This window comes from Eleutherodactylus coqui, chromosome 1 (genome assembly GCF_035609145.1).
Source record: "Eleutherodactylus coqui strain aEleCoq1 chromosome 1, aEleCoq1.hap1, whole genome shotgun sequence".
In the NCBI taxonomy this organism is placed as follows: Eukaryota; Metazoa; Chordata; class Amphibia; order Anura; family Eleutherodactylidae; genus Eleutherodactylus; species Eleutherodactylus coqui.
In genome coordinates, this window is record NC_089837.1 from 117,926,967 (window position 1) to 117,944,820 (window position 17,854).

Sequence of the window (17,854 nt, forward strand, 5' to 3'; positions counted from 1 at the left end):
TTTGTGAAGAATTCCTATTTTTGGGAATAAAAACAGACTAACTAAAAACATACAGCTTGCAGGTAGATAATATTACAAATTTGCTCACATAAACAAAATGATGAAGATAAGTTTACGATGGCCTGATTAGAAGCCAAGTAATTGATCCATTTTTTCGAAACCCCCAGATATGTTTTATAATTCCCATGGATTATTGCTCATATGCCTTCCAGTTTACAATTATTACATATACAGGATATTACTTCATTTAATGAGGGAACTTCAGTTTTTTTCAGTTTTTTGCTCGTAGGAATTTTGCAACTACTAAAATGTGAAAAGTTAGGGTATTATCAACTGTCCGTAGTTCACCTGATCCTATATGAAAAAGCACCATAGAGCAGTGCCAGACTAGGGGAAACTCCAAAACATACTCAAGGAGACCTCTTATCTGGCTCCAGTAATTGACAATGAGAGAACAGTCCCCGAACAGGTGTTTAATGTTTCTCGATCAGTGAAACATATCCAGCATTTGTTGGAAAGTGAAGGGTAGATATTCACTGGTGTAAGGTACCAACGGTATAACAATTTCCTAGGGGATTCAAAATGCGAAGCACATTTCGATAATGAAGAAGCTAAAGTAAATGATTTATGCCATTGTTCTTCACTGATCGAAATATTTTAATCTTGTTCCCAATGATCTAGGCAAGAAAGTTTCTCTAGTGATAACTTATTACAAACAACTGAATACATTCTAGAGACTCCTTTAGATGTATTGTTGAGATTAGAAAATGCAATTTTGAAAACAGATTTAGGTGCGGTGCTGGAATTAGGAAATTGAGTAAGGAAGTGACTTATTGGGAGATATTTAGAAATTCCTTTGAATACATGTGAAATTTGTTATAAATGTCACAAAGGGCTCGGTCAAACAAGCGTGCTTTTTGCGCGCACAAAATGAATGCTTCTAAAAGAACCAGTGGGTTCCTATTAGAGATGAGCGAGCATACTCATTAAGGCAAAATACTCGAGCATTTTCCATTTGCCATTTTCGAGTACCTGCCTGCTCGTGCCAAAAGATTCGGGGTCCAGCAGGGGAGAGCGGGGAGGAACAGGGGGGAGATCTCTCTCTGTCTTCCCCCCGCTCCCCCATGCTCACTCCTGCAACTCACCGCTCACCCCCGACCCCCGAATCTTTTCTCACGAGCGGGCATGTACTCGAAAATGGCAATACTCGTTCGAGTATTTTGCCTTAACGAGTACGCTCACTCATCTCTAGTTCCTATAAAAGCGTTCATATGCGCAGAAGTAACACCCCGCACACCTAAGAAAGATAGAACATGCTCTATCTTGTATGCACACAAGGCAGGAGTTTCCATTGACTCCTAAAAGAAAATAAAAATCACCTTTCTGTGATTTTTTTTTAATATTTTCAAATCTGTATTAAGCAGCGATATTGGACGGAAATTTCCCAGTCTATCTTGAGTTTTCCCTGGTTTAGGTAAAGGTATGATAGATGCATGTATCATCTTTTTCTCTTTTTTGAATATTATAAGATAGGACCAGTAAACGAGGGGAACACTTTATAGTAGGCGTTTGAGAGCCCATCAGGTCCAGGAGGTTTATGTGGTTAATTAAAAGGGTCCAAAAAGTAGAGATGCCCCTAGCAGTGGGTTGCAGGATCTAGAAGTCTTTGCAGAGGTTATGTAGAGAGGTATAATATTCCACTATAACATCAGCTATTCCCTGAGGCTTAAATACCCTATTATTTTTCTTATTAAAAATATATGGAATCTTCAATTTACCTGAGCGACCTTTAAGATATTATGCCAGCAGCCTACTTGCTTTATTACCTTGACTATAACATATAGCTTTAATTCTTCGAAGAGCTTGGGTATACTTATATAGTTCCAACTGATGTAGTTGGTCTTGAAGATTGCAGATCATGTCCGCTCTAGCCGAAGAATATTTTATATTATTTAATTGGCTCAAATGAATATTACCAATGTAGTTTTAATTCCCCTTTTTGTCTTTTATCTACAGCAGCCATAATAATAAAATGACCCCTTATATAAGCTTTATAGGCACACCAAAGTGATGCTGGATGTATATCAGAGGTGAAATTATCCACAAAATAGAACACTGAATTTTGGAAAGAGTATTTAGAGGAATGCAAATAGTAATTGTTCAAACTCCAGGAACCCACTGGTGGTTTATTATATGCGTCAGCAATAGGGGTGTGGTGACACCGCGTAATTACCCAATTTTAGAGGATATATGTAAGGAAAACACAAATATATGTATATATATATATATATATATATATATAAGTATATAAGAAAAAAGTATAGTCCGTCCCTCATCTAGAAGATGCTGTACTCTCCATACATGTATAAGATCCTTCTTTGTTAGTTAAGTGATAAAGATCCATAGGAGTATTAGGTCTGTGAGGAGCTGGGGAGTCCAGGATTGGCTATATAATGTTATTAAGTATCCTGCTACCATAGAAACAGTGCACCTTGTTCATACTGATTAACTTTCTTTCTGGCTGTAATTGGTCAAAGCACCCAGCCAATCAGAGGCAGTGCTTCCAGGAGGCGGGGATTTTTCAAACCCCGTAGACCCAGGGAGAAGACGCGTCGGAGCTAGACACTGCTTCTAGGTGATGTATTATTTTTTTTTCTTCTCGCATCTAGGGCTTATTTAACCCCTTCATGACATGGCCTATTTTGGCGTTGAGGACCAAGCGATTTTTTGGTATTTTTCCATCTCCATTTTTCAAAAGCCATAACTTTTTTATTTTTCCGTGGACGCGGCCGTATAAGGGCTTGTTTTTTGCGTGGCGAACTGTAGTTTTTATCGATGCCAATTTTGGGTACATAGACTATATTGTAAAATTTTTATTTTTTTTTTAATGATAGCAGAGAGAGGAAACGCATCAATTCTGCCATAGATTTTTTTATTTTTTTTTTACACCGTTAATCATGCAGCATAAATGAGACTTTCCATTTTTTCTGCAGACTGGTACGGTTACAACGATACCAAAATTCTAACATTTTTTTTAGGTTTTCCCACTTTTCTGCAATAAAAACCCTTTTTTTTGGAAATCTTTTTTCTATTCTAAATTGCTGCATTCAAAGTCACGTAACTTTTTTATTTTTTGATGTATGGCGCTCTATGAGGGCTTATTTTTTGCGAGACGAGCTGTAGATTTTATTGGTACCATTTTGGCGTACATACGACTTTTTTGATCACTTTTATTGCGTTTTTAGTGAGGCAAAATGCTAAAAATGAGCATTTTGCCTCAGTTTTTTAGCTTTTTTTTTTAGCGTTTTTTTCGGTGCACAGTCAAAAGCATGTGCAACTTATTGTACGCATGGTTACGGACGCGACAATACCAAATATGTGGGGTTTTATTTTTTTTTTACCTTTTTTTATGCTAATCTGAGAAAAAGCATTAAAAATTGTTTTTTTACTCTTTTTTTTTACATTTTTTTTAATTCATTTTTTAAATCTTTCTTTTTTTTACACTGTTTGTGTCCCTCTGAGGGACTTTAATCACTGCCCTGATGATCGCTGTCATAAGGCATGGCAGAGCTACTGCTCTCCCATGCCTTATCGCTCATACAGCGATCTCAGGCATAGGCAATACAGGACGCCAGTGTCTGGCGTCCTGTTGCCATGGTGACAGGCCGGGCTCTCGCGATGACATCGCGAGTTCCGGCCGGAGACACAGAGGGAGCCGCGCTCCCGCTGTGAACTCTTTCCCTGCCGCGATCTTAGATCGCGGCAGGGAAGGGGTTAACAGTGGCGGGCGCATCTCCGATGTCCCCCCGCTGCTGCAGCGAGACGCCGGCTGTGACTGACAGCCGGCTCCCGCTGCGGGATAGCGCTGGATCACATATGATCCAGCGCTATCTCCAGGACGTAAGTTTACGCCCTGTTGCGGGAAGTACCCCGCTCCCAGGACGTAAACTTACGCCCTGCAGCGGGAATGGGTTAAGAGCTTTGACAGTAGGATTTCCCACTGTCAAATTGCAATGATTCGCACGAAAACTGCATTTTTGAACGGATCACAAAACGCTGTACAATTTTTTTTGCTGGTGCAAATTTTATTTGCTTGTAAAAACAGACATGTACGGTAACCGCTTTCATTGGAAAGCATTGGTTCTAATAGAGTGGGGGGAAAAACTCGCGTCTGACCGAGCCCTAATGGTGTACGGAATATTATTTATTTATGTTACATAATTTATGTTATAATAACGTATCAATATGAGATTGGATTAAAGGTAACACTATAGTATTTTTAATGGTATTAATAACACACCTCCTCTTATTGACTGCAGGCGCCAGTTTAAAAAGTTTGTTTTACCTGAAAGAGATCCGCTTGATTAAGATGGGATTCTTGAATACACAGAATATCTGCCTGAGAGTTAATTGCTTCTTTCCAAAGCATGGATCGTTTAAATGGACTGTTAAGTCCTTTGACATTAAGGGATACAACTTGAAACATCATTATTAGTTTCAGAGATGTAGTTTGTATAATTACCTTGTCAGTATAATAAGTCAGTGCCAGAGCTGGTTATGATTATCAAGTACACTGCAAGCAAAGAACGTGAACTCAACGAAGCAGGATATAACAACAAAGATCACCAACCCATTATTAGTTGTGTGGCTTCGAAACAAGTTTCGAAACCTGGGGGGGTTTGTAAGAGAATAGCAACAAATCTGACATAACACATGAGCCATTCTTAGGCTTAACTTTAAGTACTATATAGAAGGCAGTCTAGTGACCACAGATATAGAAGCTTGAAGGAAATATACTAGTGATTTGTAACAAAGGATTACCTTAAGATAATTACATAACCCAAAATTTCTCAGTTTGTGAGAACGGCTGCAAGTAGTGAAACAAAAATGTACAAACAAGAAAGTCACTTGTATGCATTCTTTCTGTAGCCGTAGAGATGAGTCACTTTTGGCCCCTTTCAGAGGTGAGATAAATTCTTGAAGCAAATACATTAGCTATAAAGGGGAGTGAATAGATAGTAGTATTTTTTTTCCTCCTTCCCTCATAAGCAGAAGTTTCACTGGGAAGCCCCATTAACCCTTTCCAATCCAATGTCTGACGTCTAAAGACATTCTGATTGAAGGCTGTACAGCTCTAATGTCAGAAGACGTCCGGCAGGGTATTCTTACTGTAGATTACTAGCTGCTCTGTTGTCAAGGGCCTCTCCAGCATGTCACATACCACAGTACTGGCTCTAGCCAGCAGATGGCACCATTATATAATAGCAGAAAGAGAAAGCCCCCTAGGAAACCCTGAATCCAAAATTGGATTGCAAAGGCTTAATAGAAGATATTATTGGCCCGTAAAACGTTTGTAGTACTAGCGAATTCACAGCGCCTCGCTAAATCAGTGAAGAGAGCAATGTCTAAATATGTCTGGTATAACTTTTGCATTCCTAGTTGTTTGAAATGGTAAAAATGGAGGCGAGCAAAACACCTCTCGGGATTGTCGCAGATAAAGATTTAGGTTTAGGAATGCGGTTTGCTCTATTGATTAAGAGATGTGTTCGGGGCGTGTTAGGTAGAACTGAAGCTAAATAATCTATAAGATATTCAATGAGCTGGTCAGTTTTAATTATTTCTGGTATATCTCGAAAACACACCTTGTTATGGCGTGATCGATCCCCTAGATCTTTCACTTTCAAACGGAATGCACAAATTTCCTCTTCCAAGGCATTGTTCATATCTACAAGTTCATTATATGCTGTTGAAGATTTTGGGATTTTTGTGTCAATATGGGAGGTGCATTCTCCCAATGCTGAGAATTTAGCTTGTACGGTTTGTAGGTCTGAGTTCAGAGAGGATGCTTTTGAGGGAGTCTTCAGAGACAGGTTTAAAAGGTATAAGGAGATAAGACCTTGTAATTGTTACGTTCGCATGGGCAAGTGAGCACTGGACCCACACAAACGTGACCCAGAAGGATAGGGAACACCAGGTGAACTACCACAGATTTGCACCTCTCCCTATCTTCTACTAGGGTAAGTGACACAGACCTACCTGAGTGGGACATCGCCCCAATAAAAGGCGGCCCAGCTGTCTTCGGATCTGGGCCCTAGCTGCTCCTAGGAACCCTTTCACCCTAGATAGGACGCAAACATGCCACCACCGAGAGAGAAAACTGGACAGGGTAAGAAGACACACGAACCAAAATCACACCATACAGCAGTCAAAATGCAAACACTAGTAGCAGGTGGTAACGCTATAAATGCCAGATATTAGTTGACGTTTTGATCAAAATATGAAAGCTAGCGGGCCACTTCATGGCTCATGGCTATACCGCTAGTCCCTACACTAACCAGGAGTCCAGTGACATAACCAAACAAAACCACAAGACGCAAACCTTTTTTACAGCCACCACACAGAGACCCTGCTCACACCACACACAGAGAGAGAATGAGAACAGAGAACACTGACCAAACCCACACCTGGGAAGACAGCTTTCTGTGTACTGACCTAGGGTAATTGGCTGACACACACACACCCAGCCAGCACAGTCCCCCCCCACCTGAGCAAGAAAGCTGCAGATCATGTGTAGTACCACAGCTCCCAGAAGACAGACGTGACAGTAACTGCATGTGTGGAACAGGAGCAGAGGGAGAGTCAGTGCCTGCAAAGACAGTTTCGTCATGTGCAACCTTACTTGGGAGGTAATGGCCTCAACCTCTGTATGACCGATGGAAAGGGTCCCGGGAAGGGAATATGGAGCAGTCAACCTGCTGTCTGGTGAAGAGGAGGATGAAGACCTCTGAGGAGTGGCTGGATAAGGTGTTGATTTGCTCCCCAGTGCTGTGCTCCACTGCCCACCATCACCATTTTGGGAACATGTGGAAGGGGAGAACTCCGTGAGCCTAGTAGAGCTCACCCTCTTCTTGGATTTACTCATGGCTAGAAGCAGAGAGTAGGGGTTATCCAGGTCAGTCTGGCTGGCTGCACAGGGTCTCTAAAAACTACAGTGGAGAGCCGGTATGTTGCCTAGGGCAGAGGAACTTACTGAAGTGCAACTTGCTCCTCACGCTGCTGGCCACCCTCCATAACCCCCAATGTTATGTCGTTTTTAAGAACGTACATGTTTGTAGTGCAGCATGCAGCCACGGAAAAGTCATTTAATTCATGAGCCACGCCGCTCCCTGCCCGTCTACCATGATTGATACTGTGCACTGTGGATCCTTGCAGGAGTAAATTCTCTGAATGGAGGACCAGGGTTGTAGAAAATAAATGTGTTATGGAAATCCAGAAGCAACGTGTCTCTGTGCCATAACGGCACCTTCGTCTGGCCGTCTACAGAGAATGCAAGAAACAGGGAGATTTAAAAAGCCTGCGGCTCAAGGCAGCGGGTGACTTTAGAGAATCACATGGTTGTTAGCAGAGAGTATTAGTAACATAATGTCTGTTAAAATGAATAAGGAATTAAACGAATAAATAAAACATGAATAATATTGCTGTATAGAAGAAAGGAACGACAATTTACTACAGACCGAGCAATAATGCCACTACAGGCCTGCACACAATGAGTGAATGCTACTTATATGAGGGGACAAAAAAATAATAATAAATACTTATACATTGATTTCACAGTTTATAGAAAATGTCCGTGGACAGAAAGAATAATATAAGGCGCAGTGTGAAAACAGCGGGAGCAGCACTACAAATTAGCAGTAAGCAGCACGTGAATAGTTAAAATCAATATAGAGTTAAAAGGACATATAAAAGATGATCAGTGTCATTATATAAAAGAATGGAGGAACTGCAGTTAATTAAGACCGAGCGGTAATACCACTGCCAGCCTGTGCCCAGTAAAGAACATAAATAAGCCCTACCCTGATTTTCTGGGGAAGAGGGGGTGGGCTTGAAATATAAGCCATAGCTACACTACATGGGAAAAAAAGCAATACTTACCTAGCAGGCACTGACTGGTTCCCTCCCGTTGGTCTTCGCAGTTCCTGCAGGCTTCCATGCAGTGCCAACAGAAGATCGCTTGCTGGTAACAGGGCTTTTTAAACCCCACCTCCAGCAAGCGATTGCTCGGATTGGTCCTCGGATGAACCAATCACAGCCATCACCCGGTTGGCCCTGCTAGATAAGTATAATAAGACATCTCCCAAAAATAAGATCCTGTGCCTCTTTTGGGGCAAAAAATAATATAAGACAGGGTCTTATTTTCAGGGGAACACGGTAGATGTTAAAAGTATTTAGTTAATAATACTAATGCATTTAATTTACTAATACACTTTGTGCCCTTGGGCGGTTTATATTATCAGGATTTCATTTAGTGGTATTCTCTGTAAGCAGTCAGACAAAGGTGCCTCTATATTTCTCTTATAAATGTATTTATTTAGCACATCTCTGGTCCTCCATATTTCTCTAATAAATGTATTTATTTAGCACATCTCTGGTCCTCCATACAACACGCCTGGACCTTTCCTCACCTGGAATTTGCACAATAGGAACACTTTTTTAAAGAAAAACAATTGAATCTGCATCGCTGCATTCTAAGACCAATCACATTTTTATTTTTGTAGCTATGTGAGGGCTTGTTTTTTGTGGGAATAGTTGCAGTTTTTATTGGTACCATTTTAAATACATGTGATATTTGGAATGCCTTTTATTACAGAAAAATAGCAATTCTGGCAGAACTTTAATTATTCTTCACCATGCGATATAAACAACAACATATTTTCATTGTGTGAGTTATTACAGATGCAGTAAGGCATATTAAGTGTTGCTTTAAAATAAAATAGAGGGGTATTTTATTGATCTAAAAGAAGGTGGTTTTTTTTTTGGGGGGGGGGGGGGGGTTTAAACGTTTTTTTTTAAATGAAACTTTATTGAACTTTGACGCTATTTTTTAGTCCCTTGACAGGACGTAAGTATGTGATAGTTTGATCTCTAGGATAGTACACTGCATTACTGTGTAGTGCATTCTACTAAGCCTATGACAGCAACTAGAGATGAGCGAGCATACTCGTCCGAGCTTGATGCTCGTTCGAGTATTAGGGTGCTCGAGATGCTCGTTAGTGGAGACAAGCACCATGCGGTACTCATCTCGATTAAACGAGCACTGACCATTGAATTCAATGGAGTCGGCAATACAGCCGGCTCCATTGAAAGCAATGGGCTGCCGGCGAGCGCGGTATGAATTTTCGGGAAGGGCTTAAAAATATAAGCCCTTACCTGAAAATCATCCTAAAATGTGTAAAAAAAAAAATGTATACTCACCTTTCCGCTGCAGCCGGAGTTCAGCCGCATCTGGCCGGCAGTTCTCCTGAACTGCTCTGAGTAGTATTCAGCAGCCGGGGATTCAAAATCCCCACCCGCTGAATTAGCTGCCTCTGATTGGTCACAGCCTCACCAATCAGAGGCACCTCTCACTCACACCCATTCATGAATTCATGAATGGGTAAGTGCTGCCTCTGATTGGCTCAGCGCAGCTGTCATTCAGCTGAGAGCTGCCCCTGATTGGTCCCTGCGCTGAGCCAATCAGAGGCAGCACTCACTCACCCATTCTTGAATTCATGAATGGGTGTGTGTGAGAGCTGCCTCTGATTGGTGAGGCTGTGACCAATCAGAGGCAGCTCATTCAGCAGGCGGGGATTTTAAATCCCCGGCTGCTGAATACTTGATCATAATTTGATCAAACTATGTGGGCCCAGATATCCAGTTTTCCAATCCATGTGGAGGGTTTTTTAGCCCAAAGAGAGGTGTCTATAGAGCTGGGAACCTATCCACCAAGGTTCATCTGGACATGGTGGCTGGGCCCACATACTTTCATCAAATCATTTGCTTAGAACTTTGCATTTTTATGCCTTTAGTATAAACAATAGTTGTTCATTTTTTTGCAGATATTAGATGGGTATGATTGCTGAAGGCGGTGCTTGTTAGGGCCCTTTTACATGGGCCAATAAATTGTTCATATTCCTGCATCCAGTGGGAATGTGAAAGATTATCATTCACTGTAAATGCATGTTCAGACTGAATAACGAATGAGAATTCATTCAGTATCTGCTTGTATGAACAGGCAGTCGTTCATTTATGAATGACAGAAAAAGTTTAGTACGGTGTTAGCCAGTAGAGCAAAATGTGATTGTTCTCAACAGGAGAAACCCAAGTAATCTTGTAGATATGATACCTTTTAATGGCTAACTAAAAGACATGATGGTATAGCGAGCTTTTGAACTTTGTTAGGGTTTTCTTTAGGCTTAAAGGATTAGATCTGAAGAAGTGTGTATGTATGTGTATATATATATATATATATATATATATATATATATATATATGAAAAGGCATAGACATGGTGTGATTAATTTGCACTTAAAACAATAACAGAACAGGATAGGCACAGGAGTAAATAGTTAATTAGTCCACTGATATGGGATGTTAAAGTTTTATGGTTTCTGAATTGCTGGTAGTGGGTGACCAGGCTAGCGTGTTATCTCCAGTGCTGCATGAACGCACCTTCAATGTCAATTCAGGTCATGAGAGATCGCGGGGCAAGACTGTTATAAACTCCCAAATTCTTTGATGATATTGAGATTTGAAGTTGCCTTTTAATATAGTAACTTGCATATGTTCTATGTTGTGTCCATGACTAGAAAAATGCTCAGCTATTTTTTTCCCATTTCATGTTATGTTATTTGCTGAGGACACTTTGTTGGTGAAATCTCCGAGTGCCTTTGAACAACTTTTTCTACATGTTCAAAGTGTAAGGTGGAATATACATAAGTTTTCTTCGATAAATTGAATAGACGACTGTGTTTTGATCATGAAAGGCAAGTAATGATCTCAGTTGGAAATAAAACCTAGAATGGCAAGAAAGCGAAACAATTAAGCCATTTACTAAACGGCAGGAGTTATTGGTGAGAAGTGTATGTTCCGGTGAGATAAGGAATTAGCTTTTGTTGCGCAGGAGAAGCGACAAAGCCTCATAGATAACAATTGTTACAGTAACTTTTACAGCACAATAGGTAACTTATTCATGTCCTTAGGTAGGCTTATAAACTTGAGTTATGGCTGGAATGTAAAGCTTCCTCTTATTCTTTCCTGGACAGTTATGGCCCTGTAAAATTGTGTTTAATTATTTTGCTAGTTAATTAATTTAATTCTTTGTGTTTAAATCAACTGAGATGCCATATGTTTGGTGCTTTATATCGCATTTCACTCTTTTCTTACCTGCTAAATGGATGGGAATACCATTCTGTAATACACATGTTTTTGGCTTTTTGAATACCTTTTTTGTTATAAACACGCACCCGGCTGTCTCCATCAGCCCCATAGAGAGTGAATAGAGTGGCATATGGGCAATAGTCACGCCATTCAAATTCCTCTTCATAAAGCTATGTTCACACAGGGAGGATTTGCCACACAGTTTCACCGCACAGAAAATCAGCCACCATTTATAGTAGCAGCAATGCAGATGAGATTTTCAAAATGGGAAAAAGCTGTAACATGAAATCTAATATTCCTATAAGGTGGTCTTTCTGTATTTTAGCAGTATTCCCATCATAAACATTTATAACATATCCATGGTACAGCCACGCTTAATGGTTTTGAACTGCATATTCTTTAATTCTGGCCTCTCTTGCTATTGTAGTCAGTTGAGAAGTGTCCATTGCTTGCTCGACTTCTCCATACCTCTTTCTGACTTCTGTGGGAAGAGGCCCTCCAGAATTGGGGTTTACAGGACATGTGATCTAAGATAGGTGAGACCCGACCTATCTAGTATATTATGGCATTTCTTGTGGATATGACTGAAATGTTTATGGTGGGAATACCTCTTTAAGTAATTTTGAACAATTATATAAAATGTATCTTATATTTTTTTCCTTAGCTACTGCTATTTATATGGATGTCTTGTAATTAATTTGGTATGTACATAATAAGAATTTATATTCATTCATTTTTTATGTATTGTCTTGCTTTCCATATCACCGTACCTCTGTAATGCAAGATATAATGTTGTTGAAATCTGTGCTGCTGCATCCTGTTATGAGCGGAAAATAAAAGTAGACTTCATCTTTAACCACTTATGTGTCCACCATGTAGGCCACGGGCATTTTGACATCTTGGATTGGCTTGGATCTGTTGTAGTCACTCGCTGATTGCTGTATCCACCACTATGCAACAGCCAAACAAGTTGATCTCTGCCCACTATAAAGAAATTAATCACTAGGCATGCTGAATCTGTCTCTATAGAGTGGGTCGCCCCATTGGATTGTCCAGCCACCATATCATACATGTGATGCATGTGCACAAAATATGGCGTCATCTCTATGTTCATGTTCTCATAAGCTCATAAATGTAAGGACTCTCATTCTGTTCTTTCTGATTTCTCTCACTTTTAGCTTTTTGAATTCATGAACTTCCTGGCAGAGAACTTCATCTTCTGTTACATGGGGCTGGCGTTATTTACCTTTCAGAACCACATCTTTAATGCTCTCTTTATATGTGGAGCCGTTGTATCCTTTTTATCCAAAATCCAAATTGGCCGACCACATATTGCTCTCCTAAAAGTCAAGGCTGGAGATTAAAATCAGAGAACATAATACAAGTTTCAATGTTAATCCAAAGCTCATTTTATTGAAATGTAATTAAACCTGTGTGGTTTTCCTTTCAGATGTTTTTCCAGGGCCGCGGTAGGTTTGATATTACGTGCTTGTTCTTTGATTAAAACTCAACCACATGTGTATGGAATTAAATAGAGATTATGTCTTTAATACTTTGTGATGAAGGGAAGTATTTTACCTTTATAGAAAAATGTAAATGGTCTTCATTACTTATATAGCAATATTTTCACTAGCAATAGATTTTTTCTATAGATATGTTGAACTAAAGCTACATTCACATAGTGTTTTTGTCTCAGTCTAGAGTTTCCATCCCTGGGTTCCATTTAAATCCCTAAAAAACGGTACTCAGATGGAACCCTCAGGACTGGAAAAGAAAAATGAAAAAAGCGTGTATAGAATGGAAGGAATTGGGCTAAGCAACAGCATATGTGAAAAAGACGTGAGTATACTAATAATCATAGACTGAACATGAGTCAACAGTGTGATGCAGCAACAAAAAAGGCAGAAACAGTTCTGGGATGTATTAAGAAAAGCATAGAGTCTAGATCACGTGAGGTCATTATCCCCTTCTACTCTTCCTTGGTCAGACCTCATCTGGAATACTGTGTCCAGTTCTGGGCACCCCAATGTAAGTTCAGAAAAGAGCCACCAGGATGGTGAGCAGTCTGCAAATCATGCCCTATGGGGAATGGTTAAAGGATCTGGGAATGTTTAGCTTGCAGATGAGAAGGCTGAGAGGAGGCTTAATAGCTGTCTACAAATATCTGAAGGGCTGTCACAGTGCAGAGGGATCAGCCCTATTCTCATTTGCACAATAAAAAACTAAAAGCAATGGGATGAAACTGAAAGGGAGGAGATATAGATTAGATATTAGAAAAAAAAAATTCTGACAGTGAGGGTGATCAATGAGTGGAACAGGTTACCACGAGAGGTGAGTTCTCCTTCAATGGAAGTGTTCAAACAAAGGCTGGACAAATATCTGTCTGGGATGATTTAGTGAATCCTGCATTGAGCAGGGGGTTGTACCAGATGACCCTGGAGATCCCTTCTAACTCTACGAATCTATGATTCAATTACTTTAATTAGTCAACAAACTTGAAACCTTTGGTCTCCATTTGACATAGTTTCTGTTTGCTTCTGTTATTTTTAGAGCACAGATTAGTGTAGTTGACTAATTAAATCTATGGTTTTGTTCAAGGTTCCGTCTGAATAACTTTTTCATTGATTCAGATGCAATCCGAGACAGTAACCAAGGACGGAGGCAATAATACTATATGAATGTAGCCTGATTTGAGATCCTCAACATTTGAACATTCTTAGGGTAGTTTTCGATGAGCTTATTGCACCTGGGTTTTATGTCAAAAGGTAAGTCCACATTTGAACATATTTTTTATACAGATGATAATTAGTGAGAAACTGAAAGCTAATTTTGAATTCTGGGCTGCAAAGGGCCTGCACTCTATATACAGGCCAAGCCAATGGTTCTGGCTGTTGCTTCTACTCCATGATATTCCAGAAGATCAAATTCTGTATTCCTTAAACACTGCTGGAGTGTACAGTACACTCCACCAATACAGTGGCCATATCTTTAGGCAATTTTAAAGGCACTAGGATGTGGACTGAAATATATTTATTTGCTACAATTACTATATGCTAGTCCAAAGGCCTGTATTCAGGTCAACAGGATTTTAATGCTAGAATGTTTGCTATGTAGAGGTATGAGGCAATAGTGTTCTCTCTGACAATAGAATCACTCTTATGAGCCCATGAAGGCATATCAGGATTTCAATGGGGTTGATATGCTTTTATTTTTAGAAAATTTGGGAGTGGTCCTAAAGATGGCCATTGATATTACCGAATTTGGTTCCTTTTCTGACCTCACAATAAACTGAGACAAATCAATGGTTATGCATGTTAATTAAATGGGGTTAGCCCTTACTTATATTTCAGTCCCTCTTCTAGTATCTCTCACCTTTAGATACTTGGGAGTATAGATCTCTAAAGACTATGAGATTCTAAATATTACACCTCTTCTCTTGAAATTGCAGCAAAAATGTGAGGTGTGGGGTAAATTACCATTGTGTGTTTAAACTTAAAGGGGTTGTCCCGCGCCGAAACTGGGTTGTTTTTTTTTTTCAAACCCCCTTCCCCCCCCATTCGGCGTGAGACAACCCCGATGCAGGGGTTAAAAAAGAACACCGGACAGCGCTTACCTGAATCCCCGCGCTCCGGTGACTTCTTACTTACGTGCTGAAGATGGCCGCCGGCATCTTCTCCCTCGGTGGACCGCAGGGCTTCTGTGCGGTCCATTGCCGATTCCAGTCTCCTGATTGGCTGGAATCGGCACGTGACGGGGCGGAGCTACACGGAGCTACACGGAGGCCCATTGAGAAAAGCAGAAGACCCGGACTGCGCAAGCGCATCTAATTTGGCCATTAGACGGCAAAAATTAGACGGCAACCATGGAGACGAGGACGCCAGCAACGGAACAGGTAAGTGAATAACTTTTGATAACTTCTGTATGGCTCATAATTAATGCACAATGTACATTACAAAGTGCATTAATATGGCCATACAGAAGTGTATAGACCCACTTGCTGCCGCGGGACAACCCCTTTAATTAAAATGGTCTGGATGCTAACAATTGCTATACCTTTTACATAATTCCCCATTATTGTATGACAACAGACCTTTTATAAGTTTAATAGTCTTTTTGAGACCTTATTTGGAACAAGAACTGTTCCTAATCCATACTTGTACTACTTAGCTTCAGCATCAAGGCAGATAGATTCAAGTGTGCTTCCCACAACCTACCTACTTATACATAATATCCAGTGGAAAGTAAGGAAAATGATGGGAGTGATGGGGTATACTACATACACTCCTATTTAGGGAGTTCCATAGATATCTGAACTTGATCAAATGGAGGCTTACAAACTGTGGAGAAGAGCCCAGTTGAGGGGTCTAACACAATTAATGATTACGGAGAATTTAAAGCAGTTTGATCAACTTCAAGGGAAGTTTGACTTGTCACATTCACAGTCTTACTTGTAGATCAGGCATGCATTTCAGGCAGAGTTGCTGTCTTCTAATTAGCAAGGATGAACTCTGTACTCTACAGTTTTTAATGAGCAGGCGTAGTGTGTGGTTACCATCTACTTTGAGAGAAAAGTGGAGAGGCACATAGGTCCCATAGAGTAGGATCATTGGGTGGATTTTCTGCAACTTATTATATATCTATACGCTTCACAGAGTGTTCAGGACTCCAGAATTCCTATATAACATTGTGGTACGGGATAGCACATTATGCAATTACGGTAGTTCAAGATATATTCTGCAGCTCTTTTTTCATGTAATGTGGCCAAAATTATCTTATTGACATGATATGTCAGATTGGCCTGGAAGCCTCTCCATTGTCTGTATCCCAGGATATGTTACGGACTTGTCTCTGACAGAGGAAGAAAAGAAAGTGCCCGATTATATTATTGTATATGGCCAGAAAGTTGATGGCACAATATTGGCTTAAAGAGGTAACTCCGACACTTAGAGACTTTGTGGAGAAGGTCAGCTGCTTAATATCCTTAGAGAAAGTAATATATTGAAAACAAAAAGGTATTCACAAATATGAGAAAGTCGATCAAATGGTTAAATATGTCAAGATCAATTAGAGAAAGAATAGACTAGGCCAAGAGTTTGCAGTTTGCCGCTCTTATTACTTCCGATGTTGTAGGAATCCCTGTTAGACGCAAAACTATGACTTTCCTTGTTTGTCTGATACAGCAGCAAAGATGTGATATGAGATATATATCAGACATGTGCATATAATGGTTATGAAGTCTTTTATTGCATATCTGTATACTAGCTTTTCAAAATTATTATTTGTTTAATTTCTTAAAGTTGTAGCGCAGTGGTGGAGCCAGTTGCAAATGGCGACAAGAGTGTAAATTCTTGTTGCCATTTATAAATTCTTGGACGCATTGATGAATATTTTAGTCGCCATCTGGAACCCTTACTAGTCTCTAATATCACTTAACTGCTCAGATCAAACTAAATTGGCACTATGCTGGCAGAAAACTGTTCCTCTATGCGGATGTTCCACTGTGCCTCAACTTATTGGTCTTCAGCTGTTGCAAAACCACAACTCCTATAATGTCTTGATAATGTCACAGCAAGCTAAGTAGTAGTTTTGCAGCAGCTGGAGAACCGTGCCAGGTTGGAGACCATTAAGCTTAGGGTCTTTTTAGGCAGACAGATAAATTGGCCATAACAAGCGCTGACCAGTGTTACAGCAAATCAATTAGCTCTCGTTTTACACTAGACAATTGTCAGGAAGCGAATGGCCATAACTTACAATCATTTGTGTGCCTGTTTGTGTTTTCTAATGTTGGCAGCACATCCTCTAGTTACATGAGAAGATGTGCTGCCTACAAATGGGAATTTTTATATCTACCTAAAGGTTGCAATCAGTGACAAATGAAGAAATGATCCTTTTTCATTTGTTTGCTGGCATGTTTACACTGGGCGGTTTTGGGAATGAACGTCTGTGCAAACAATTGTTTGGTTATCACTGATAAACTTTCATTTGGTCATAAAACAGCTTAGAAGATCAATAGGAAAGAAAAAAAGGGGGCCGACGAGTCTAGATCTCAGACAGATTTGACAGTCAACAAACAGCATTCTGCAACTTGCTATACAATATACTCTGATATACAGAAACTGTGGAAGACAAACTGTTTTTAATAAAACCCTATTGCAAAAAGGCTTTTCAGCCAAAAATACATAAGATAAAAACAAGATAAAATGTTCCCAAAGGTGTCCATGGCCTGTAAACCACTGACTTGTTCATTTCTACGCTTATGGTCAAAGAAGTCAAGTACCTAGAGGTATTTGTCGGAATCAAATGAAACTATATTGTAACATTGCTATAAATAAGTGATTATAATATCAGAGCAAAATGATCATTTATTGCAGAAAACTAACCCCTTGAAGGCAGGCTCTAGTACCCTGTTGTACCGCCTCCAGCTTAGATGCAAGATGTGATACGGGCGGGCATGGAGGCTCTAGTACTCTGTTGTACCGCCTCTAGCTTGGATACAAGATGTGATATGGGTGGCATGGAGGCTCTAGTACCCTGCTGTACCACCTCAAGCTTGGATACAAGATGTGATATGGGTGGGCATGGAGGCTCTAGTACCCTGTTGTACCGCCTCTAGCTTGTATGTAAGATGTGATATGGGTGGGCACGGAGGCGCTAG

General features: G+C 40.1%; 1 protein-coding gene across 1 annotated transcript in view; it reads left to right on the forward strand.

Annotated features, from left to right (window-relative positions):
- SLC9A9 (solute carrier family 9 member A9) overlaps positions 1 to 17,854 on the forward strand; it is a 693,984-nt gene that overhangs the window by 385,991 nt on the left and 290,139 nt on the right. The window contains exon 10 of the mRNA XM_066599390.1: positions 12,378 to 12,491. Coding sequence (XP_066455487.1) covers positions 12,378 to 12,491 — 114 coding nt within the window. The remainder of the gene's footprint in view (positions 1 to 12,377; positions 12,492 to 17,854) is intronic.